Source organism: Anopheles arabiensis, chromosome 3 (assembly GCF_016920715.1).
Source record: "Anopheles arabiensis isolate DONGOLA chromosome 3, AaraD3, whole genome shotgun sequence".
Classification (NCBI taxonomy): Eukaryota; Metazoa; Arthropoda; class Insecta; order Diptera; family Culicidae; genus Anopheles; species Anopheles arabiensis.
In genome coordinates, this window is record NC_053518.1 from 74,845,101 (window position 1) to 74,870,341 (window position 25,241).

General features: G+C 44.4%; 4 protein-coding genes across 11 annotated transcripts; 1 reads left to right on the top strand and 3 right to left on the bottom strand.

The window, feature by feature from the left end:
- The first annotated feature begins 91 nt into the window (after window positions 1-91).
- On the top strand, window positions 92-13,606 carry LOC120902322 (CTTNBP2 N-terminal-like protein). Of its 8 annotated transcripts, XR_005739404.1 has the most exons (9): window positions 92-270; window positions 1,261-1,816; window positions 2,858-3,696; window positions 4,328-4,539; window positions 5,401-5,505; window positions 5,794-5,999; window positions 7,729-8,464; window positions 8,600-12,681; window positions 12,792-13,606. XR_005739404.1 is itself a non-coding variant. In XM_040310991.1 (8 exons), the coding sequence occupies exons 2-8, from the start codon at window positions 1,691-1,693 to the stop codon at window positions 8,803-8,805; spliced, it is 2,430 nt and encodes an 809-aa protein (XP_040166925.1). In that variant the 5' UTR covers window positions 92-270; window positions 1,261-1,690; the 3' UTR covers window positions 8,806-13,606. The 8 variants fall into 8 exon arrangements, 7 of the variants coding, with proteins under 7 accessions (XP_040166925.1, XP_040166931.1, XP_040166930.1 ...); XM_040310991.1 differs by having other exon boundaries at window positions 8,600-13,606; XM_040310996.1 differs by having other exon boundaries at window positions 94-136; window positions 8,600-13,606.
- Window positions 10,693-15,743, bottom strand: LOC120901183. Its single transcript, XM_040308892.1, has 3 exons — window positions 15,593-15,743; window positions 13,759-14,177; window positions 10,693-10,773 (listed from the first exon to the last, which is right to left on the bottom strand). The coding sequence occupies exons 1-3, from the start codon at window positions 15,741-15,743 to the stop codon at window positions 10,693-10,695; spliced, it is 651 nt and encodes a 216-aa protein (XP_040164826.1).
- Window positions 15,744-17,169: 1,426 nt separating this feature from the next.
- LOC120901184 lies at window positions 17,170-18,358 on the bottom strand. The gene is made up of 2 exons (XM_040308893.1): window positions 18,295-18,358; window positions 17,170-17,783 (listed from the first exon to the last, which is right to left on the bottom strand). Exons 1-2 carry the CDS (start codon window positions 18,356-18,358, stop codon window positions 17,170-17,172), a joined length of 678 nt encoding a protein of 225 aa, XP_040164827.1.
- A 207-nt stretch (window positions 18,359-18,565) lies between these two features.
- Window positions 18,566-19,924, bottom strand: LOC120901185. The gene has a single exon (XM_040308894.1). It carries the CDS (start codon window positions 19,922-19,924, stop codon window positions 18,566-18,568), a length of 1,359 nt encoding a protein of 452 aa, XP_040164828.1.
- Between the last annotated feature and the right edge of the window lie 5,317 nt (window positions 19,925-25,241).

A 25,241-nucleotide genomic window follows, 5' to 3' on the forward strand; every position in this document is an offset into this window, starting at 1 on the left:
TAAAATTAGAACCAAATATGTTCCCCATAAAATGTCATTGCACATGACCTTGCGGGTTCGCCCACTGTGATTCATCACTCAACATCGTCGTGCAACTTGCTGCGGGCTCTCGCCTGTGTCTGTTCTGCAAACGCTTGTGGGTTGGTCGTGGAAGCGGAATAAAATCGGCAGCTTTTTCCTCGGGAAAGGGCCCGCTGTGTGTGTTTGTTTGTGTGTTTCCCGGCGTACCCCATTGAAGCGGTGAATCAGCCGTGTGAAGGAATTTTAAAAGTAATTGTTAAGCTACATCGATCCAAACAGTTGTGCGAAGTGAAGCTGGAACAACAAGAGAAGAACGTCACCATCTCGGTGTGATGATGGTGATGATGATGATGGTGATGCGCCCAAGAATTACCCCTGCCCCGCTGTCTGCTGTGTGTACGTGTGTGCAAGTCGTGCAGTAAGACGCGATGTTTAGACAAGTTTTTTCACGGCAAAGAAAGCAATCGAAAGTCGAAGAAAGAAGTGCGGGAAGAAGAAGCAGTAGCTGGCTCTTTGTTGCGTTCTATGCGCTCTAATCAAGTCCATAGTGCATCATCGCTCCTTCCTTGTGTGTGTGTGTGTTCAGCAACTGAGCATCGTCATCAACATCATCAACGGGGGAAGAATGACAGCATCCTTCCCTTGCGGGTAAAGTCGAAGTGTGTGTGTTGTGTCTATTCTCTTACCTGCACCGATGATTGCACCTTCGCCCTACACCTCGTTCTTGGTGCATTTCCCTACAGGGCAGCTTACACACGCACACAACCACACACACACACAACCACTGATGCTCATTGTGTGTGTCTGTTCCTGGTCGCGCACTGAAAGAAAAGAAGAAAGCAGCGGAGGAAGACGGGGTTCGGGCCAAGAGTTCATGGCTGATATTGGGTGTTGTGTGCGGTAATCGGATCATCGCCATCATCACCATCATCAATCGTCAGTCTTCGCGACCTTCACACACAGAGAAAGGAGAAAAAAGAAGGGTGCGAGCGAGCGAGCGAGCTATAGAAAAAGAACGAAAGAGCGTGCGAGAAGTGTGAAAAACACAACGTGTAAAATCTCCCTCTGTGTGTGTGTGTGTGTTTGTGTGTGTCGGTGTTAGACAGTATTCTTGGAGGAGGAAGAAAACACACTGCTCAAACACACCACACACACGGGTTTGGCACACGGGACAGCTGCTGCGCTGGACAGGGAGTTGCTGAAGGGTAGCTTTTTTCTTTTGCTTCATCCCACTAATAGAGTCACCGTGACGTGTGACACACACGCGAAAGTTTAGTTGATCCCTGGCATCACAGTGTCTGTTCGCGTGAGGAGCACTTTACCGTAAAACCATCTGCCAGGATAAATACATAAAAGTGAAGCTACGAACCGCCGATCGATTGCTGGCGAGAAGAACACTGGGATTACTCAACACACGCCACTGAAGTTTGACGGGATCAAAGTAACCAAGTAAACGCCCAAGCCTTTAACCGTCCGCAACGACAATCCGCTGGTGTGCTTGGTGGGTGGTGGAGCTGCTGCTCTCGGGGCGACGGTAGGGCTTTCCCCCCCGGTTTTTTTTCGTGACACGGTAAAAACGGGCGGTGGCTGTGTGGCACTCCACACAGTCTCCATCCGTACAGCGCACGGCGGCACACTGGGCACCCGGGTACGGCTCTGTCGGCAAACGATGGCGGAGGTGGGCACCAGCTCGAGCGGCGACGGCGAGTCGGCCGCACCGGACAAACCGAAGGGTTCGGTCAAGTTCACCGAGGCCGACCTGGCCGCCATCAAGCAGACGAGCGATACGCTGAAGGTGAGTTGACAGGGGTGGTTGAGTAAAAGGGACACGGGGTAGCACTTCCTCAGGGAAGCGGAAAGATTGAAATTTTGATAAATCGCTTTAATTTCTTGCTGTAACACATGTGGTCCATCCGGCGCATGCAAGAACCATGTAAGAAAAGATTCGAATATGCGCGGTTTTCCAAATTTTGATAATTTGTGGAGCATACTGGTAGTTCATCGTATTATATAATTAATTTCGTGCCCCAAAACAACACACATGTACATTAGAAGTATTTTGTTTGAAAGCCGCGACATACGCGTACTCTCCGCGGTCCCTTGCACGAATAGTGTCGTCGCTCAGGGAAAACAGCCTGTACTGGAAAAATCAATATTTGCGCCCCATCGCCTTTACGCCTCGCTCCACACCATCATCCAAGAGTGCGTGGTGTGGTACGCGCGCTAGAAAGAGAGGCCAGCACAAACGGAGAAATGGTTGAAGTTTGCCAAAGTGTGCCCAGCGAGCGTGCAACTGTCCTCGTCCTGCACACACACGCACTTACACACCCGGAATATGGGGTGGGAGAGAAGGCACCACAGACATGCTGAGCGAAAATCATCATCATCATCATTCCCTTTGCCCCGAAAGGGAAGGGAAGGTGATGGCGTGCGGGCGGTGCTAGAACAAGAATGACATGCGATATGTGCCCGTGTTGCTTGCCGAGGACGAAGTGCAGGCGCATGGGGGAGAGGGTGGAATCGACGGACGGATGTTTGCCGACCGACACGATGGTGTGATTGACCCGTTGCCCTTTTTGGTGGTTTTTCCAGTTACCGGTGGAGCTTTTTTTTGTCTCATGAAATGCTCAAAATATCCGTTTTATTGGATTTTATTGGAGAGAAGGCTGCCAAGAACAGATGAAGATGATTGTCCAACAGAAAAATCAAGACATTCTGCAAACTAACGAAACGTCCAGGTGACGACCTCTCTTTACTTTTGTCCTCCATTATCGTCCTTTATGCCTTACTTATTCTATTTTTCTCGTTGTTTTCCATTTGTGTTTGTTTTTTTTAGCGCAACCCGAAGATGGACTTTAGCAAAGCGGACCTGCTGAAGCTGCTCAGCTATCTCGAGGGCGAGCTGCAGGCACGCGACGTCGTGATTGCCGTGCTCAAGACGGAAAAGATCAAACAGCTGCTAACGGCGCCGCGGTACAGCAAGCCGCCGAACCTGAACGATCCGCACGCGGCACTGTTTCGCGATCAGCTTGCGGCAAGCGGCAACATCGCAAGCCGCCAGTCCTCATTTCAGGCGGCCCATTCCGAGCACGAGATGCGGCTGATGAGCGACCAGCGGACGGGGGTGCGCGAGCAGATGGATTCGCTGGCCGCGCTCGTGATGCAGCAGCGCCAGGCGCAGGCCAAGATGATCGAGGCGCTGAAGGACGCGGAGGAGCGACACAAGCGCGTCGTGCAGGAGCTGTACGACGAGCGGCGCAAGCACGAGCACACGACCGCCCAGGGCGACGACATTACGTACGGGCTGGAGATCGAGCGGTCGCGCCTCAAGCAGGAGCTGGACCACGAGAAGGACCAGCACAAGGTGCTGGAGATCGAGCTGAAGAAGGTGCAGGAGCAGTTCGAGGCGGAGAAGAACCGGCAGAAGCAGATCGTGCTGCTGCTGCTGGCGGAGCGCAAGAAGATCATCATCAAGTACATCGAGGAGCGGAAGCGGAGCGAAGACCTGGCGCAAATACTGTCCGAGGAGAAGCAGCGAGTCGATACGATCGCGGAGGGGCTGGAGGAGGAGAGCAAAAAGTCGCTCCGGATGGAGGCGGAGCTGGAGAAGCAGGCGCAGCAGTTCGAGCTGGAGCGGAAGCTGCTGCACCAAAGCCTGGCCAAGGAGGAGAAACGGTATGTGGGCAAAGGTTTCTTTTTTTGTTTTTGTTTTCCTGGTGAAGGGTTCATCCTCATATGTTGCGGCGAGCGGCTTGAGCACACATTGTGCGCACATTGGGCATCATGTTTTGCGAACACAGATAGAATCCAGTGTGGAAGCTGTCAAGAACGTTTGTCCATGATCGCCTGTGCGTGTTCTGATCGTTGCATACAAGAGGGCGCCAGGGTGCAGCTTGTCATTTAGCAAGGGACGCCTCTCCGTTTCCCGCGTGTAGCTGTCATTGACATTCCTCGCAGTTCCTTCGATACAGTGCTGTTGTGCCGTGGTGGTTGTTCTTTCGTCAATTTACTTAAATAATGTTGCTGCATCGCTGGTGATAATGTTCAGTTCTCTGCATGCTTATCAGGAACACGCGGAACGTGTGTGTCTGTGATAAGAGTTTGTGTAGAGATAAAAGAGATTCTACTGACCTTGCTGGAGATGATGGCTTGGAGGGGCGTCCGCACTGTTCGCACGTGCACACCTCTTATCGAGGGTTTTAAACGCTTCAAACAAACTCTTAACTATAGGTTAACAATTGTGTTATTGTATTGTAGTTCCATTTTCAATTCTATATCGTGCTTTTCCGCTCTTCTCTTCTCGCAGGGTAAAGGAACAGGAGGTAGAAATACAGCAGCTAAAGGCGGAAATTGAATTGCTCCGCAAGCAAACCGGTATACGGCATCCGCTTGTAGCACCGCAGCTACCTACCAAACCGGGCGGGCTCGTACCATCGCGGCCATCGATCGCTGGCGCTGGACCGGGTGGCGTACCCTCCGTCGGTGCTGCGGGAAGTCCATCCTCGCTGGGAGCGACTGGTAAGTTTCTTGAAGAGGGGATTCTTACTAGTGATGGGAAAAATGAAGTATTCGTCGGAATCGATTACGGGCAGTTCCGAAGTTTTCTGGAATCGATTCCGGATAGTAGGTCCAGAATCAGTTTCCGAAATCGGATTTTGCTCCGGAATTGGAATCGGTTCCGGAATTGGAATCGGTTCCGGAATTGGAATCGGTTCCGGAATTGGAATCGGTTCCGGAATTGGAATCGGTTCCGGAATCGGAATCGGTTACGTAATCGGAATCGGATCCGGAATCGGAATCGTTTCCAAAGTCAGAATTGGCTTTGAAATTAGAATTGAATTCGAAATCAAAGTCGGTATTGGCATCTCCATAAGAATAGGCGTTTGGGTCCACTGTTACAATGCATAGATAGCCGCATAGAATTCTAATGTACTCCTTTCGCTTCTAAAAGTTCTTATTTAATCTCAAGAACTGATTGTCATTTGCGGAGCTCATTTGAATTCTGGGGTCAATTCTGATTGCGTTTCCGGAGTCGATTCCGATTCCGGAGTCGATTCCGATTCCGGAGCCAATTCCGATTCCTGAATCGATTCCGGATTCGGAGTCGACTCCGATTCTGATCAACTTTCGGAATCGGTTCCGGATTCGGTACCGGATTCGGGTCTGGTATTAGTTCCGGAATCGGCTCCGAATTTGATTCCGAGCACCCACCACTTATTCTTACAACTATTCTTGAGTAGGAGGCATTTGTCTTTTTGAATTTTTAGAAATAAAAAATGCGATACTGTTGCTCATATTCTTCGAATCGTTTTAAGTGTTTTTGGAAATATTGTAATTTAAAAAAAAAACTATCCGGTCCTGTTCTATGCTCTTTCACAGTCACTTCAGGATCGATAGGTATACCAGGGCAAATGATTAGTAGCATGGCGACGAAAGTTGTCCAGCCGACCGCAACCGTATCGAGCGTTCCGGTTACCGCACCAAGTAAAGTGTTTTCACTACTGCCAATGTTTTTCTGTTTGTTAGTTTGTCTGTGTGTGTGTTTTTTTTTAATGGCGAAGCTTAATTTTGTGGCTTATTTGCGGAGATTGTATTTTCTGAATTAATATCATTTTATTTTGTATTTTTGCTTGTGTGTGTTTCTTCCATATGTCTTGCCAAATGTTTTAGCTTGTTTAACTTAGTATAGTTGCGAATTGTGACGCATGCGGTATGCTGACGACTACAACATTACTGACAATCTTTTTTTTTTGCCCTTCGCTTTCTTTTTAGCAACCGGAATCGCTCGCTCGGTCTCGCCGGGGCAACTAATCCGACAGACGGCCATTTCGCAACTTTCCGTCACCTCGCCCCCCTTGGTCGGTGCAGCTGCTCCGGCAGCTGGTGGAGCCGGTGCAGCGGCAGGAGCAATTGGCACCACGCCTCCCGTGCCAGCCGGCGCGTCACCGGACACCTACGCCAACACACCGGCCGGAAAGGTAAGTCATCGTACTGCCTGCGCGAAGTAGCTCGCACGCACAACGCTGCGTTTTCATACCGCCACACAGTGTATATGTAACCTTATTCCCCGATCAAAACAATCAATCATGTTCTCACCGTACAATTTGTGCCTGTATTAGATATGAGTTTTTTCCCCTGTTTTGTTTTGTTTTGTTTTTGTGTGTTTGTTTTCTTTTTTCTGGTTTGGTTTTGGGTTTTCATTGTTTTTCATCATTGCATCGCGAAAATAAAGGAGGGGAAAATGATTTGTTGAGTGATTCCGTTTTGCCAAACGCATGTGAGCTAAGTTGATGCAATCAATAGGTATTTTCCCTCTTTTTGCTTTGCGCTCGCCGCTTCATGTTTATGCTTTGTTTGATCGAACTTAGTTTGTTGTGTTTTGGTTTTCACATTGGCTTCAAAGACACTAATCTTATTTATCCCTTTCGTTGGCTTATTGAATTACCAATAGCATTTTAAAGAAGAATCATAGGTTTTTATTGCTTATAGGTTTTTGTTTTATAATTTAACTATTTTTTTTCATGCGCCATCATTTCATAGTTTGAACAGTACAGTTTTTATTTTTTTATACACCTCTGATTTAGTTTCTCTCCTCATGTAGCTACTAAGTATACGATCATTATTACTGATAGCGAAACGCACAAAACAGGCGTTTAACCCCTTTTCTAATTAGCTAATTTTATTTTTCTCATTTTGTTTTCCTTCCTATATATTAAACAAAATTCAACTCCACTCCAATGCAAAATCAAACGTTAATTGTTAATTGTGTCAAAAAAAAAACAAACAATTCGCGGAGTGAAAATTCCTGTTTGCTGCAACAAATGCGTTCCAAATGCAAATAATGCTTTTACCTGCTTTGCGCGCGGCCAATACTAATCGCTGCAGTGAATTGAACGGGGGAATTTGTTATTGTTTGCAATTTGAGTTTTCATGTTAGTTTTTTTTTTTCAACACAAAATGTTTAATAAATGATATGCTACAGATTGTATTTAATTTTACTGTAAAAAAAAACAAATTTCCTTCACCATTTTGTGCTGTTTGTACAGTGTAAAAATGTTCTTCTAAAATCAGTTAAATGTTTTCACAACAAAAAAAATACCCACGGTGAAAGTGTACATAGAAAGACTAACGAAAGGAATGTCGTGCCTACCATGCGCGTAATAGAGTAATAAATATTGGATGATGTGTGTTAATTAGAAGTGACGATATAAATTGCGATAAAACAAGGGAACACGTTGCTTTAGTTGATATTGATCTTACACTAGAATTTTATAGTTTTGTTGGGGTTCCCCCTCTTATTGTACATGTTTAGTTTAGCGCGTTGTACCGCACTGTAGGTGGTTGTTTTTGGGGTAGCGTTTATTGTTTTATGTTCAAATGAAAAGCAATAGCCATTTAGCTAACATTAGGGAGGATTGTTTTTACATGGGTACCAAACTGTTCCCGCTGTAACGGGCAGCAAACGACACACAGGCGATGTGTAATGCGACCGACTAACCTTGCCGAATGTAATTTCAAGCAAACAACAACACACTTACACCATCCACCCTCCCTTTTTTAACACACGAAACGAAACAAAACCAAACCGGAATTGAAAAAAAAAGTAAAAATTTCACCAACGAACTTGTTTTCTGCACATCCACCTTTATAACGTTCGAACCAAACTCTTCTGCCCATCCATGGAACCATCCCCGGCTCCGGCAACAGATGGCGGCGTGTGCGGCGGGCGTGCGTAAGGCGGCCACAACGGCGATCGGCGGTGGATCAGCAGCAACAGCAGCGGCAGGAAGTCCAATGTCCGGCTCGACGGCAACCATCAAGAAGACAATAATACTGCCGGTCGGGGGGCGCGGCGTACCGCCACCGATCCCGCCCAACAAGCCGCAGATACCGCCGAAGCTGTCCGGCGTGTCGGCGGTCGCTGCCGTGGCAGCCGGTGCCGTCTCATCCCGCATACCCTTTCTCAGCAATAGTGGCGGCAGCAGCAGCAGTAGCAGCAGCAGCAGTGGTAGTAGCACCGGTTCGATCAACAGCAGCACCACTACCCCTGTTAGTCCCGTCAGCAGTAGTATCGGCGGCAGTAACGCACTCAGTAGCAGCACCGCCTGTAACAGCAGCAGCAGCAGCAGCAGCAGCAACAGCTCGTCCGCCACCAGTAGTAGTAACAGTGTAGCAAGCAGCAGCGGCAGCATTATTAACAGCAACACTAGTGCGCAACAGCCATGTCCACCATCCCACAACACCACCACTGGCACAGCTATCACTACCGCCATGAACATAAACACTACCAACACCACCACCACCCCTCCCAGCAGCACCAATAATAGTAATAATGCCGCCAGTGCGCCAAACGCCTTACTGCAGCAGCAACAGCAACATCATACTCATCCCGTACCGCCGCTCTACACGCATCATCCGCATCACGTTTCCCATCTTGCTCATGGTTCGTTCGGTGTTTTGCACACCAGCACGGGACGGCGGCAGTAGCAGCTGCTGCCTCGTCTCGCGCAGGGGAGGGAAGGGAAGCACACCAATCACTAATGCTTGTTCGCTTTTTCCTCCTCCTCCCCACCTACAGTTGCCGGTACCGGTGGGGCCTCCACCAACGCCCCAGCAGCGGCCACAGCCGCCACCGCCACAGCAACCGGTGGCGGCGCTACCCAACAGCAGCAAGGTTTTGCGACGGCAGCCGCATCTGCCCCATCCGTACCATCAGCCGCCACCGGTGGGCCATCCGAAGTATTGACCACCACCAACCTCGGTTGCGAGGGTGGGATAGTGTAAGACGGCCAATCGGGGTGGTGTGGCCGTCCTGTTCAACGACTACATTGATCCGCCTACAGCCGTGGGACACACAGCAACGGTAAAGATATTGTATCGTGCCATATACATACACACGCGCTGGTACGTAGGATGTTGCTCTAGCTATTGTTAAGGAGTAACGTGCAAGCGCACGTCTTGTACGCGGCCACATCACACATACTACTAACCCACAAAACCCATGCATCTAGCGAATGTTTGTGATGTGATTTTTATTCTATTTGCCTTTTAAAAGTGGTGCTTTTGATTTGTAATGTTAGTCCCTTACACTGTACCTTCTACCAGTACCGTGCGTTTTTATCAGTAGCACATCTATTTTGACAATGTTTTTGTTTTATAACAAAAAAGGATTCTATTAGTAGCATCACTTCGTTTTTATCTTTGGACATTGTAACATGGCTGTATAGTGTGTGGCTATTCTTATTTATTGATTATTTAATTATATTTTTTAATTGCTATTACATCACACGATAATTTTGATTTAACACATTCGCTGGTGCATTTGACCAATAATCAAACAATACACAACTCAAAGTCATAAATAAGTATATAAGATTCCTATCCAAGAACACAGTACTACTATGTGTACTGTTTTACCTACATTCACTCTAAAGGACCAGTTAAAATGCGTTGACCCAGTTGAGTATTTATTGTTACGAGCTACTACTATTTACTTACTTATCTTTCGGGTGCTACAACCGGTTTGCTTCGTATCATCGTATCGTATCAATTTCACAGTTATTACTGTGGTTGCACAGTAATACTGAACAATGATTGCACGGGTATGGAACCCGTTTTATCCATTATCTAAAAAGGGGGAAACTGGTAAAGGTTTCGTCCTGCAGACTTGAGCAATCTTCCAGAAAGTATTGGAGCGTGATTCAAGTTTTTCCAGATGATCTTCGAAGACTATATCTTATTTATCTGATCTGCTGGAACTGCTGTGTGCAGACGACGGCATTCTAGAAAGTGGTGGTACAATGTCTTTGGCTTTACCAGTAGACGGGTTATTTTTGCGGTTTTGTTGATTTGCAAGTATGCGTATTTGCTGATATTTGTTGCGTTTGAGGGTAGGACATATCACGCGCAGGATGCTTTTCACCACTGAGTAAGGCTACCGATCCCTCCGCTGTGCAGTTATATCCCCTAGAATGACATCTGGTCTCTTCCTGGGGGTATCTTCTTTTTGGGCTACCGCTGCCGCACAAAATTGAAATTTCAATGGGACGAAAACTTTGTTGGAAGTGATATTTACATCGCGCTGAATCACATAGACAACTTTCATTATTAATAATCATAATTCATAATTCCTAACTTTCTTAACGAGCATAGGGTTATGAACTGTTTAACTATGAATATGCGTAATATAAATGTGAGGATTGAGAATGATGTAAACACGGAAGATGTTAAACACTGAGTGCTATACTCTACTGCACTTTGTTATATCAGCCAGATTAAGGATGAAAATGCGGTTAATCGTGTAGAAAATTCTGCTCGAAGGCGCTGTATTCTTTTCTACTATCGGATTACGTTTCTAAAACAGGCAGAGTGCACAATCCTTCTAGTACTTCTCTTCCTTAAATTTTAAATTAAATAGGACTTTATGCATGGCGCTCCAGTTAGTTGTGACGTCTTGTTATAATCGTTTCTATTTCAAGGGGTCAGTTTGTCACACACATCATAAACCCTCTAAAATCTTGTGATTCTTCGATGATTGTTTCATCGAGAACTTTACGCATGACGCCACAGTTAGTTGTGACGTCTTGCTACTGTTCGACATGTAGTCGTATCATCGGATTTCGTATCACCACTGTGGACAGAGCTAACAAAAGAGACGTCGCCACAGGAGTACTATGCAGTAGTACATGTACTGGGACTCTGGGACTCTCCTCTTGAAGGTAGTGTCCTTTTTGATAGCTGCAGCGTGAGACGCTGTCGGAAGTTGGATAAATTCGGAATAGTTATTCCTTAAACGGTTCCATCGCTTCCTTCGGCCCAGATTCTACGACCTCGGTGCCCGAATAGGATTAAAACGATTATTATAAGTCCCAGTGACTGTTTCATCGAGAACTTTATGCATGACGCCACAGTTAGTTGTGACGTCTTGCTCCTGTTCGACATTTAGTTGTAGATAGATTTCGTATCATCACCATCGACAGAGCTAACAAAAGAGACGTCGTCACAGGAGTACTATGCAGTAGTACATGTACTGGGACTCTGAGACACTCCTCTCGAAGGTAGTGTCCTTTTTGATAGCTGCATCGTAAGACGCTGTCGGAAGTTGGATAAATTCGGAATAGTTAGTTGTCACGTCTTGGTACGATCGTCCCTATTACTAGGTGACATTTATTCTTGCTGTGTGGAAAATTGTAAACCAATGTTTCGTACCATACTCGTTGTAACTCGATTGTATGAATCATTTATGTGCGAATCAATCATGTGGAGCTTCTTAATCATGCCTATCAATCCGTAACTGTTTTGATCTCTTTAGGTTCCGTTGATTAATGCCTAGTAATACGATAGAAATGTTGAGCGAATTCAATAAATCATGACCTTTAATAATTGGACATGCAATTTTGGGTAATATAATAAAAGAATGTCGAATGGAATGATTGTTCAACCGGATAACGCAATCAATTGTTCTCCGAGAATAAAGTGGTCCTCGGACCATCATACAATATTCAGAAACAGACAGAGGTCTTAACAGCTTGGCTGATAGGACTTCAGTATTGCTTACAGGGCTTACTGTATCAAGAAGAGAACGGTCGCGAGGGAGGGTGGTACGCTTAGCAGAAGGGTGTGAAAACGTCTAACTTTACATATTTGTCTGAGAGACGAGTCACCTAATAGAATCTGCACATTCTTTCTTCATCGGGGTTATGTTGAATAACGCCTCCACGATGGATTTAACGATAAGGTACACTTAACTTAACTTAACTTAACTTAACTTAACTTAACACTGAACTGTTCGCGATGTGTGCTTTGAGTCGTTATCATGCTGAAAAATGTAATGCTTTCGCTTCCGAATGTTTCTCGAGAGTATGGCAACATCTTACGACGAAGTATTTTTCTGTACCCTTCCGAGTTCAGTGTCCCGTTGATACGGAACAAAGGACCCGTGCACTTTATTCCAGCAGCCGCTATCCTTTGAATAATCAGGCTCTGATACTCGGTACAATGTTTACCTCGACCCATTGTTTCACGTAGCGACTAACGCGCACATCCTGGTTTACCAAATAACACTTATCTGTTCGCGATGTGTGCTTTGAGTCGTTATCATGCTGAAAGATGTAATGCTCTTCGCTTCCGAATATTTCTCGAGCTTATGGTAACATCTTACGACTAAGTATTTTTCTGTACCCTTCCGGGTTCAGTGTCCCGTAGATACGGAACAAAGGATTATTATTAATAAGGTTACTGATACATGATTTTTGTTCTAAACGAAATTTTGCTCGATCGATCCATGACAAATTGGATCGTCTTTCGCATTCGTTTGGATAATCACGCTCTGATACTCGGTACAATGTTTACCTCGACCTATTGTTTCACGTAGCGACTAAGGAAGTGAGAAGCTCACGGTGCATGAGATCAAGCTCCTTGATGCCATGCTTAACTTCATCAAGCGTTGTGAGTAGTGGAGCCTCAGGGTAGTTGCGTTCCATTGAGTGAGAAGCAGTAAGTGAGTCGATGATATCTTTCACGGAACGAATTGACGATGCTGATTTCTGTTTCATCAAAGCTATCTCGTTTCTAAAACAATCCAGTGAAGAGGAACAGTGACAGAACGACAGTCACAGAACGTGAGGTATCGCGGAAATCGGACTGCAACGATTCCAACAGGTAGGCAGCGTCACTAGAAAGGTCCAATGCACTTATCGTGGTAGTAGTGTTCACATAGACCGAAGCACGGAATTGGATCGTTGCTAATAGCACCTTCACATTTCTTACAGATCACAGTCGCCATCGCAAAATAGCCCAAAGTTCAACTGCACAGTGAGGGGTCACAACAACCGCAGGCGGAGTACAATGTTTATATGTTGATGCTATGAGTGACAAGTGACATGTGGGGTGTGGGGTTAGATGTGATATGCACTTTTAATTGTCCGAACACTGTATATGTTTGTAAGATGTTGTTAATTTACAAGTTTATTTCACTTTGGAACTGATTGGTCAGAACGCGACTTTTTGTGTCAGAGGTCAAAACGCGACTTGTTGGTTTGGGGATCAGAACGCTACTGTTCGGATCAGAGTTCAGAACGCGACTGTTTGGTATGGGGATCAGAACGCTACTGATCGGGTCAGAGTTCAGAACGCGACTGATTAAGCTGATAAGAATTCTCTCGGTCAGAGAATACAATCAGAGCTGATAAGAATTCTTCATACAATCATCGCTAGACGTCGTTACGTTCGCACCCTCCGCGTCACACACTTTCCTGACTTTGTACCGCCCATTTCGATTCACCTGAACTACCTCATAAGGTCCGATATATTCACTCGCAAGTTTCCGTCCCGCCACAAATTGAGTCCTACGGATAGCTACTAAGTCCCCTACACTATAACCCCTTTCCGGTTTGCGCTTTTTATCATATTGTCTTTTGTACTGTTGTTGAGCTTTCGCGTTTTTGGCCTCGAGTCTCTTTTTTTCCTATCTTCATCAAATTCCTCATATAACTCATCATTTAACAATTCTATTAATTGATCACTCGCCTTACTCCTCATTTGTATCCCAAACATCAGCTGAAATGGTGATCGTCCCGTTGACGCGTGACTATGTGCGTTAATAGCCTGTTGAACTTTATTTATATTTTTAAACCATTTCGCGGGATCGTCAGATGAAAGCTTTGACAAAATCGTTAGTACAATTCGGTTAACCCTCTCCGCTTGCCCGTTGCCTCTTGGCACCCCAGTAGTACTCACGACATGATCGATACCATTTTTCTTCAGATGCTCGCTGAATATCTGCGATGTAAATGCCGAACCCCGATCACTGATGACGCGCGCCGGGTTGCCGAAGATCGATGACCATACCTCCAGCTTCCGCAACGTTTCCTCTCCGCTGGTCGTCTTTGTAGGGAAGAGCCAAACGAATTTCGAAAATCCGTCCACTACCGTTAGCACGTACTTATACTGCTTCGCTGTCGCGTCCATTGGTCCGACGTAATTCATATGCAGGGTATGCAGTGGTGTATCTCCTTTGTCGATGCAGTTCAGAAAGCCCTCTTTGTGACCAAGCTTCTTGTTGAACATAATGCACTTCACACAACTATTCACTACTTGCGCCACCTTTCGTTCGAGATGAAGTATCCAATACTTCTGTTTGATGGCATGTGTCGTACCTTTCACGGAGAAATGACCATCATTATGCGCGTCGTGAATAATCTCTTTCTCCATACTTCGTGGAACTACAAGTAGTTCATTTCCATCACACACTTTGTAAAGCACTCCACTTTTCAATATAAAATCATCGTATGGTCCTTTAGAAAGCATTTCCACGATGGCTCTAAGCCCACAATCGCGCTGTTGAGCAGTTTTAATACGATAGATCGCTTCACTCACAATATGTAACACTTCATTCGGGTATCTGCTCAAACAATCTACGTGTTGCAGATTACGCCCTGGACGATGCTCGGCTACGTAAGAAAAGTCCTGCAGAAACATGACCCAAGCCGACACTTCACGAGGGACATCCCTTTTCTGCAATGTTTGCTTAAAAGCAATACAATCTGTTACCAACTTAAATTGTATTCCCAAAAGATAATGCCTAAACTTTTTCACTGCCAGATACACTGCTTTTGCTTCCAATATATAACTGTGAAGCTTCGATTCTCCCTCCGTGGTCTTCTTGCTCCAAAAGAAAACTGGATGCATTTTTCCACTAAATTGCTGAAGTAGCACAGCTCCGAACCCGTTCTTGGACGCATCCGTATGCAGCTCTGTATAAGCTTCCCTATTGTACAACACTAGGATCGGTTCCTTCACCAACACTTCCTTCAACGCTCTAAATGCACTAACTTCAGACTCACCCGTTTCAAATTTCACATCTTTACGTAACAAGTCGGTCAACGGTCTCGCTACCACAGAATATTGTTTAATAAACTTTCGAAAAAATCCTGTCAACCCTAGAAATGATTGCACCGCCTTGACATCAGAAGGTTCTTTAAATTTCGTTATCGCTGCCACTTTCTCTTGCCCGGGTGATATGGTTCCATTTTCCACAAAATGACCAAGAAACGAGATGGAAGTTTGTACAAACTGACACTTCTTCCATTTAATGTGTAATCCATACTCCACCACTTTTTCAAACACTTTCTTCATTTTCTCAAGGCATTCTTCGGCTGTAACACCATGCACTATAATATCATCCATATAGAGGTTCATCACATCACTATTCAAAAGCGGTTGAAACACATAGTTCACATAACGTATGAAAACAGCTGGCGAATTGCAAAAACCAAACGGTGCACGTAAAAATTCATACAGCCCTGTTTTCGTGACAAACGCTGTGAATTTACGGCTACTGGGCTCGATAGGAACATGAAAGAGCAGCTTCTTATAAAGAGTGCTTAAATAAAGAGTGCTTCTTTTAGCATAGCAATGTTTTGAGATGCATAAAACAATGCACGCTGATTTTCATCTTCCGTGAACCCATCCGCAATGTACTCGATCAAACTTGCTTCGTCCAACTTTATTTGGTTTGCCAATTCCTGCATCGAGTAAACAAACTCTAAAGCAGACTCTTCTTTTTTCTTACGTCGTGTTGACAACAACCGATGGACATCACTCGCCCGCATTTTACGTCCAAACTCGTTGATCAGTGCTTGGCGCAGCTTTTGGAACGTCGTCATACCCACAAGAGTTCCTAGGAAACTACGAGCCACACCCGTAAGCTTCTTGCGACACATTATAAGTTTTTGTTCAGCACTCCAGCCTGCCATCGTACTAATTTCCTGCACTGAACACCTCAATCCCTTCTTCGATGTCCCTGAAGGAATATGGCTGTGCTGCCGGCTGTTCCCTTTCTGGTATTGTTTCCGCATCGGCATAAGCTGCGGCATCAGTTCGATTAAGTGTTTCATCTTGTGTTTGTTCATCGTATTCGACAATACGAGTGGCCAGTTCTTTTTTGTTTCCACCTTTAGCTATTCCCCGTTCCTCACACTGTTTCACCAACCCCAGTTGGGTGTATTCCTCGACCAAAGCCGCAACGGCTGCCTCAGTGTCGTTTTCCGTCGACATTTTCGCGGTATTTCGCTCAACGCAAGAAACCTTTGTTTGCACTGCACCGACCACACACGTTTTGTTTCGGCTATTGTTCGCTCTTCTCCACCCACAAACACACTTGTTATTTCGTCGGTTGCGCTCCCGTCTGAACCCGTCGCACACACACAATCACGCGTTTTCAAATTTGGTTGATCTGCGCTTGTTCTAACGCACAACACACGCACACACGCACACACGCAAACACACGTCTTTAAGTTTTCGGTTGCGCCCGTTTCATCCTTTAACACAGACACATACCCAAACGCGCGACTTTCTTGTTTGCCGATTGCGCGACCGTCTCAACGAGTACACACAAGCGAACACACGACTTCAAATTGGCCCGATGCGCACACACAAGCAAACACACGTCTTCGCGTATACCGGTTGCGCATCCGCCCCAGAACGCAGCACACAAGCAAAAACACGTCTTCCTGATTTTGGTTGCGCGCTCGTCTCAACACTCACGCACACACACACACACACACACACACACACACACACACACACACACACACACACACACACACACGTCGTCAAGTTTTACGCTCTTCACACAGCATAGCACACAACACACGTCTTCCAGTCGTATACACCTTTTTTATTTTCTTATCCGCGCTCATCCGTGCACATCCGTGCTCATCCCACTTCTGACACCAAATGTAAAGTTCTCTTTATTTACGTGAAATCTATTGTTAATGATGAAGAGGAAGTTTGGTAATGATGAAGACACGATGTTGTTGCTTTGAACTCTGGAACTTGACTAAATTTATTCAGGAAAAACACTTGCATAAGCATATATAAATACTGCAGAATTCGGGAATTCGAGCTGCACTTGCGGGAATTCGAGCTGCACGATACGAATCTACAGCAGTTTGCACTGCGTAATATATTTATGATTAAGTAAAATTTACACGTAGGTAAATTTCTTGAAAGCGCCCTCTACCTTACGCTAGGCGTACCAAGGGTGACGCGTTACCATTACGCTTGCCGTAACATACTCCCCCGCGTTGAATTATCTAATTCAACTAGGATGAACTGGATGGCTCGTTGGTGGGAAGAACGCAGATTTTAGAGATGGCACGCTTGAAGTCTCCATCTTTTGTTTTTGACGATGACCACTCGGATGTTGTCGTCAGCTCCCTTGATGATCTGCGTGACGCGGCCAAGACACCATTTCGATGGAGGTAGACCGTCCTCCTTCAGCAGCACCATGGTATTCAGCTTCACGTTGTCCTTCTGCTTGGTCCACTTAGTTCTCTGCTGTAGTCCGGACAAGTAGTCTATTGACCAATGTTTCCATAGCCGACGGACAAACTCCTGCACCTTTTGCCAGCGATCGAGACGGTTGAACGGCAGCTTTTCCAGCGATGGTTCGGCCAGGGATACGATGGGGCGATGAATGAGGAAGTGACCTGGGGTCAGCACTTCCAGATCAGATGGGTCATTGGAGAGTGGTGTAAGTGGTCTAGAGTTGAGGCATCCTTCAATCTGGATCAGTAGCGTGTTGAGTTCGTCGCTCGTGAGGATGGCGTTCCCAACGGTTGGCTTGAAGTGTGTTTTGAAAGACTTCACTGCCGCCTCCCAAAGACCTCCAAAGTTGGGTGAGCGAGGTGGGATGAACTTGAACTGGATGCCATCGTCGATGCAGGAATCACTGATGTTTGCCACTGATGGTTGAATTGCTTGGACAAGGAGGCAATTTTTCGGGAGGCGCCCAAGAAATTCCTAGCGATGTCGCATTCGATGAGAGCCGGTTTCCCGCGTCGTCCGATGAATCGTCGAAGTGCCGCAAGGAATGCGTTGGTAGACAGGTCCGCGACCAATTCGATGTGGACAGCCTTCACTGCCATACAAACGAAAATCGCTACGTAGCCCTTGATGAGTTGCGCCTTCCGAGATGTGTGTCGATAGTGTATCGGTCCACACAAGTCGACTCCGGTGTGTAGAAAAGTTGTTGTTGGGGTAACTTTCTCTGCTGGAAGGTCACACATGAGTTGCTGCGCAGGTGTGGGGCGGCAACGATAGCATTTGTAGCAAGAGTGGACGATTCTTCTGGCCAGGTTTTTTGCTCGCAGTGGCCAAAATCGTTCTCGCATGCTCGCTATCAGTAGTTGGGGATTCGCATGTTGATAGGTCCGATGATACAGGGTTGCAATCTGATTCGTCAGCGGATGGTTGGCGGGTAAGTTGTACGGATGCTTTCGGTCGAACGGGATTGGTGCATGTCGCAATCTTCCGCCCACTCGTAGCAGGCCATCTTGTAGAAACGGTGCTAGTAGTTTTAAAGGTGAGTTGTTGCCGACCGAATCGCCTTTCGATAGATGTTTGATGTCTTCTGGGAATGATTCAGCTTGAGCGAGGCGAACTAGACACAGTGTAGATTCGGCAAGTTCCTCCAAGCTGAGATGGTGATCCAATCTCCGTTGTTGATGATTAGCAGGATTCGTGTTGTGTCGGAATCTTCTTAGCCACGCAACCAGACGTTGCAGTCCGGTGAACGTTGATCAGAGGCCAAAAAGTTCGTTCGGAGCCACGGATTGGGTTGCCATGCAGATTGGTCGCTCCTCCAATTCGTCCGTGGTAAATTCTTCCGGTCTAGGTTGATGAGTGGTTGGCCATCCAGCTGGTCCGCATCCATTCCTCGGGAGATGATGTCCGCAGAATTGTCCGTTCCGGGTACGTGTCTCCACTCCTTGCCGTGAGTGATGTGTTGGATCTCGGACACCCGGTTAGCGATGAAGGTTTTCCAGCGTGACGGAGTTGCAGACAACCAATGCAGGACGATGGTTGAGTCAGACCAAAAGATGGTCTCGACCTGTAGCTTCAAGGCGTCTGACACCTTCTCGTACGAGTGTGCCAGTAGCAGTGCTGCAGAAAGCTCCAGACGGGGTAAGCAAACACGCTTTTGCTTACGGGAATCTGCTAGTGGTGCCACCTTGGATTTTGCAGTGATGAGGTTGGTTGTCACACTTCCATCGGTGTTGATCGAACGCAAGTAAATCGCCGCTCCGTACGCCTTCTCGGATGCATCACAAAAGCAATGCATTTGTAGCTTCGTTGCTCGTTGGTCGGTTAAGAGCCAGCGTGGAATGTGGATCGTTTGCAGCATGGCCAACTTCTCGCGAAAAAGGAGCCATCGGTGTTGTAGTGCTGATGTTAACGGCTCGTCCCAGGCGATCTGACATTTCCACAGCTCTTGAAGGAACAGCTTGGCTTGGATGACAACTGGTCCAACCAGTCCGATTGGGTCGAACAGTTTCGCGACATCCGAAAGCGCGTTTCGTTTGGTTATGATGTTGTCTGCGTTCCAACGCGGGATGTTGAACACAAAAGCGTCGGTGGAAACGTTCCACTTCAGTCCGAGTGTCTTGATGATCGGTGACTTCGCATCCAAGTTGAGAATCGTCCTTTCATCTTGCAGATGCTGGGGCAGATGTTCGAAGATCTGCCTGTTGTTGGTGGCCCATTTTCGCAAGCAGAATCCACCAGACGCCAGGAGATCGATGAGTTGCTGACATACTCGTTGACCCTCGGGAATGCTGTTTACGCCAGTCAGCATGTCGTCCATGTAGAAGTCTCGTCCGAGGATGGTTGCCGCTTCGGGATGGGTGCTAGCTCCGACCTGAGATAGCACTTGCAGGGTTTTGGTGGCCAAATACGGTGCACATGATGTGCCGTAGGTGACGGTGTTGAGCTGGAACGTTCGTTTCGGCTCGGTTGGAGAATTTCGCCACAGGATTCGTTGCAGCGGACGATCGATGGAAGCTATGTTGATTTGCCGGTACATCTTCTCGATGTCTGCTACCAGGGCAAATTTCGACATTCTAAACCGCAATAGAATGGACATCAGGTCGTCTTGGATAGTGGGTCCGATCATCAGTGCATCGTTTAAAGATGTTCCGCTGTCTGATGCACACGAAGCGTCGAACACCACTCGGAGTTTAGTGGTGGTACTATCTGGTCGCACGATGCAGTGATGTGGAAGATAGTGTAATAACTCGGACCTTTGTGATATTATGCTCAACACTGAACAGAACCTTCTTGTTTGTTTCTTAGTTCATCACTGTCCTAGTTCCGGACACGATGCGTTCTATTTATTAATTTCATTAGTTTCACGTCAGGCGAGATACCTGAAGCCGTTTTGCCAAAGTTGCATTTTGTTGTGGGAATCGAAATTGTCATCGGTTCCCTGTTATTTTGTAAGGTGGCAAAATGTGGGAACCATCCGATAAAGTCGCGGACACGCGTCTCTTATTGCATACTGCAGCCGCAGTCCGTTTTGGCGTTAGCTATTCCGGTACTGGGCAGTGCGTGCGCGTATCGAAATTAGACCTGTCTAGACGGTGTGGAATGTTCGTCACACCTCACCCCTTTTTAAAGACGAATTTTTGATTTTTGAAAATTTGGCTTCAGATACCTTTCCTTGTTTCTGGAATTTATACTTAAGTATATGTGTACATTATATTGTTATGTTTATTTTATAGTTTTCTTATCTCTTAACTAGTCTAGATATGTGTACTACTTGTTCTTTGCTATTTTTATCTTTTATAGTGGCGTTAGCTTGATTTATTTTTGTTACTATGTAGGGTCCACTATAGACTGGTTCTAATTTATGTCTATTTTCTATCTTAAGATATACTATATCGTTTATCTCTACGCTTATGTTCCTTTCATCTAGTAGGCTGTTTAATAGTATTGTTCTTTTTATTTTTTCTTGTTCTAAAGTTTTTCTTACTGTATCATGGGCAATTTGAAGGCGATATTTCAACTCTTTTTCATATGCATCTATGTTGTATAATGGTTCCGTTTTGTTAATATTGCAGAATTCAAATGCATTCAGCTTTTTCCCGAAAACAAGTTCAAATGGCGTATAATCGTGTAGGTTATTTGGTGTGGTATTATAGCAAAAACAGTAAAAAGATAGCCACTCATCCCAATCGTTACTACGCTCGTTTCCAAAATTTCTTAAATACTCATTAAGGCACTTGTGGTTTCGCTCTAAGGCTCCCATCGTTTGGGGGTGGTAAGCTGTTGAACATTTGCGATCAATTTTAAGCAATTTACAAACCTCGTCAAAAACACCTTTATATTCTGTTCCTTGATCAGTTTTAATACATTTCATGGGTCCGTATATAAGTATGCATTTATTCACAATTTCTTTAGCGATTGTAGAAGCTGATTTGTCTGGTACTGGAAAAGCCATAACATATTTTGAAAGATCGCATTGCAGGGTAATAGCGTAGCGATTTCCTGATTCTGTTATAGGAAAAGGTCCTATAGTGTCTATAGATACTACATCGAATGGTTTATTTGGCGTTGTTGTAACGATTGCAGGGGTTCTCAATGGTATGGCATGTTTGTTTATTTTGCAGCTTAAACATTGTTTAACATAGTCTGTAATTGTTTTTTTCATGTTCGGCCATGAATAAATCGATTTTATTTTTTTATATAGTTTGTTGATTCCGACGTGACCTCCCATAGGCATGTCGTGGTATCTTTTAATCAACATGTCAATATCAGTTTTCTTATAAACCTCGACGGGTTTGTCATAGATTATTACGGCAGTGTTCTTAAGAACAGCGTTGCCAATGTTTTTAAAATCTTCTTTACTAACGTATTTAAAAATGTCATCATTAGCTTGTATTGCGGCATATGTTTTACCTCTCGAAGGGTTATCTTTTTCATTATTCTTGCATCTTTCAGCAATTTTATTTTTTTGGGCAGGCCTGCCATCAATGATTTTTAATACCCTTTCTAATTCTTCGTTCATGTTCGTATTTATTGCGAGTACTTCCTCTTCGGCAAGTCTCTTACGAAATCTTTTATCGTAGATATTCAAAAATAGGGTTTTTCTATTTTTGTCCAGGTGAAACGTTAGTTTAGGTAGATCGAATGCTTCTAAACTATTTGTTGCATCATATACATGGAGTTGATCAGGCTCCTTGATGTGAATTAACTCAGTTTCTTGTTTCTTTTGTTTCATAGCATTGGTAACTTTGTGCATAGCGTTCAATCTTTCCGATGTGACCGGAATTCTTGATAAAGCATCTGATACAACGTTTGATTTACCCGGGACGTATTCAACTTCGTAATCGTACTCCTCTAGACCCCATCTCATTCGTGTCAGTTTTGTTGGTTTGGGGCTTCAACTGGCCTTGATTCTTGTAGGTAAGCGTTGAACTGTGGTCTGTTATTCAGACTCGTACCTCTATAGCCCTGATTTCTTTGGAATCTCTGGCTTTGATACTGGCCGTTGTTTTGGTATTGGTTTCTTTGGGAATTTCCTCGAAAATTTCCGCGATAATTTCCTCGAAAATTTCCTCTATTATTGTTTCCTCTTCCGTTGTATCGGCTGTTATACCTGCCTCTCTGCTGAAAGTTTTGGTTGAAGTATTGTGGCTTTGCGTAGAGCACCTGCGCTGGTGTGTAATTAATCTCATTTTCCTGAAATTTTGTTACTGCTTCGCTTAGCTTCGAGAAGGATCCTGCTTTTAGGATTATTTTTGTTTCATTGTTTCTTGATTTATTTATTAAAGTTTCTATCCCTGCTTTTGTGGCCATTCGATTTGCAGTCTCTACAGGAATGTTTTCGGTGATATATAGGGATCGTAGTTGGTTTGTTATTTTGCTAATATTGTCGCAAAGTTCGGCTACGTTCCCTTTTGACTGTATTGATTTAAGGTTGGAAATTAATTGGTCAGTTGTGACCGTAGATACGCAATGTTGCTTGAGTGTTGTTATAATTTCTGAGAGATTTTGGTTATCGTTTACTATTTGTCTAACCGTACCCGAGAGTCGTGTCTTGACTAAACGCGAAATTATATTTTCTGCCATATTTTTTTGTTCCTGGGTAGCTGATGCAAATTCATCGTTAGTGATAGAATTGAATAGTTCAATTGCGTCGATGAAGGAATGCAGTGTTTCTGGGGACCCATCATACATCGGTATGAGGGTTGTTCCTAATTTAATGTCTACTTTAGCCATTTTGGTATTGATTTTCGCCTTTAATTTTGATGTAAATTTTAATGCATACACAATAGCTGGTAAACTAATTTTATGTGCATATGCTTGTTCTAATTTTGTTGCTATGATTGTATGGATCTCTCCAAAAATATTCCTTGAGCAGTTTAGGAAGAATTTTATTTCCTCGCTTGAAATTGTATGCTCCAAACTAGCCAAATTATCTGTTATATTTTTATACATTGATTTAGTCTGCTCTAATTTGTTAAGCAGTGTATCCTTTTTATATCTCCTATTTGGGGCCTTTTTTAAATTTCTTAAGACATTATTAAGGTTCTTGATATATAATTCTATTTCTTCTCTTATTACTGATGCTGACATTTCCCAGTCATTTTTTTTGATGACGGTTGAGTACGTTTGCGACTCATTTTAGTATTACTTATTATTGATATGTCATTATTACTAACAATATATTGTTATATTGTCATTAACCTGTATATATTACTCTACTGTTTTTATACATTTGTTGTTATACTGTATATTAGTGTATATTTGTATTTATATATTTTATAGTAAATATTGTTCACTTACAGTACCTTTATTATGCATCGATGTATTCAGCAATGCTTCTTAGTCAGGAAAAAAAAATTTTTGCACTTCCGTTGCAGTCAGGAATGGTTTAGAACTTCCGTTGCAGTCAGGAATGGTTTAAAACTTCCGTTGCAGTCGGGAATGGTTTAAAATTTCCGTTGCAGTCGGGAATGGTTTGAAACTTCCGTTGCAGTCGGGAATTGTTTCATCATATTTGTCACTCATTACAACTTTGACACTTTTCATCACATCACTTTTCGCTTTAAATGTTTAAATGTTTTGCGTACTTGTTCTTAGGTTCACTGCACGTATTGCTTGCCTTCTCATTGCTGTCTTGTACTCTTTCCAGAGTATTATTACGAGCTTAACAACAACGAGTGCAAGTATTAGCCAGAGCTTCCAATCATGCTCTTCGTGATCATGGCTATGTTTTTCAAGCGTGTTAATTACGTTAACTTGGGCTTCACCTGTAACGGCGGTGTGCCTGTTATATGACCGACACATTTTAAACGTCAGGGAACCGTTTTCTGACACGATCACTGTTTTTGATTTCATCCCCTTCACAGATAACTATTTTTCACGGTTTTCAACATTGTTTTTTAAGATAACTATTTTTCACAAATTTTCCACATCGAAATAAAAGTTTATCGTCATACTTATTTCTTGGATGACGTCCGTAGTGGCTTCTTCTATATCAAAGTCTGATAAGTACTGTCGCCACCGCTCTTTTTCACTCGCGTCACTAATTTCTTGGATTCTTACCAATATTTCGTTCAATTGGTTCTCCATTTCTGCGCGCGTCATTTTCATTCACTAAGTTTTTACACGTCTTTTTATTCACATCTATATTGTTTTTTTTTGTTTTTAATTATAATCACTATTCTTCCATTGACATGTTCTTAGCGTTACCATTTATCAATTTCACAACACTTGACCACAGTAAATGTGCTCGCACTAGCTGGTGTTGCACTTCTTCTAGTGGCAAGTTATTATCCATGCAGCTTACCAATATTGAAATTGCGGTTTCGTGGAGCTCATCTTTAACCTCCTCTTCGAGCTCAGATTTATCGATTCTATTCTTTACTATGTGAAGTAACCAATTGATACTTTTGACTAAATCTGACTCGATAGAGTCACTCATTATGTATGGGTTTTTTTTTGCACTTTTCCCCTATACTCAGATTTAAATCTGCGAATAACATATATTCAACTCAGCTATGCTATAAAATTTTCGATTATTGAGGAGAGCACATTGCGTACTGTTTCACTGTGTTTCAAACGTAACACTTTTCACTGTAATCACTGTCACGGTCGCCATGTAATAACTCGGACCTTTGTGATATTATGCTCAACACTGAACAGAACCTTCTTGTTTGTTTCTTAGTTCATCACTGTCCTACTTCCGGACACGATGCGTTCTATTTATTAATTTCATTAGTTTCACGTCAGGCGAGATACCTGAAGCCGTTTTGCCAAAGTTGCATTTTGTTGTGGGAACCGAAATTGTCATCGGTTCCCTGTTATTTTGTAAGGTGGCAAAATGTGGGAACCATCCGATAAAGTCGCGGACACGCGTCTCTTATTGCATA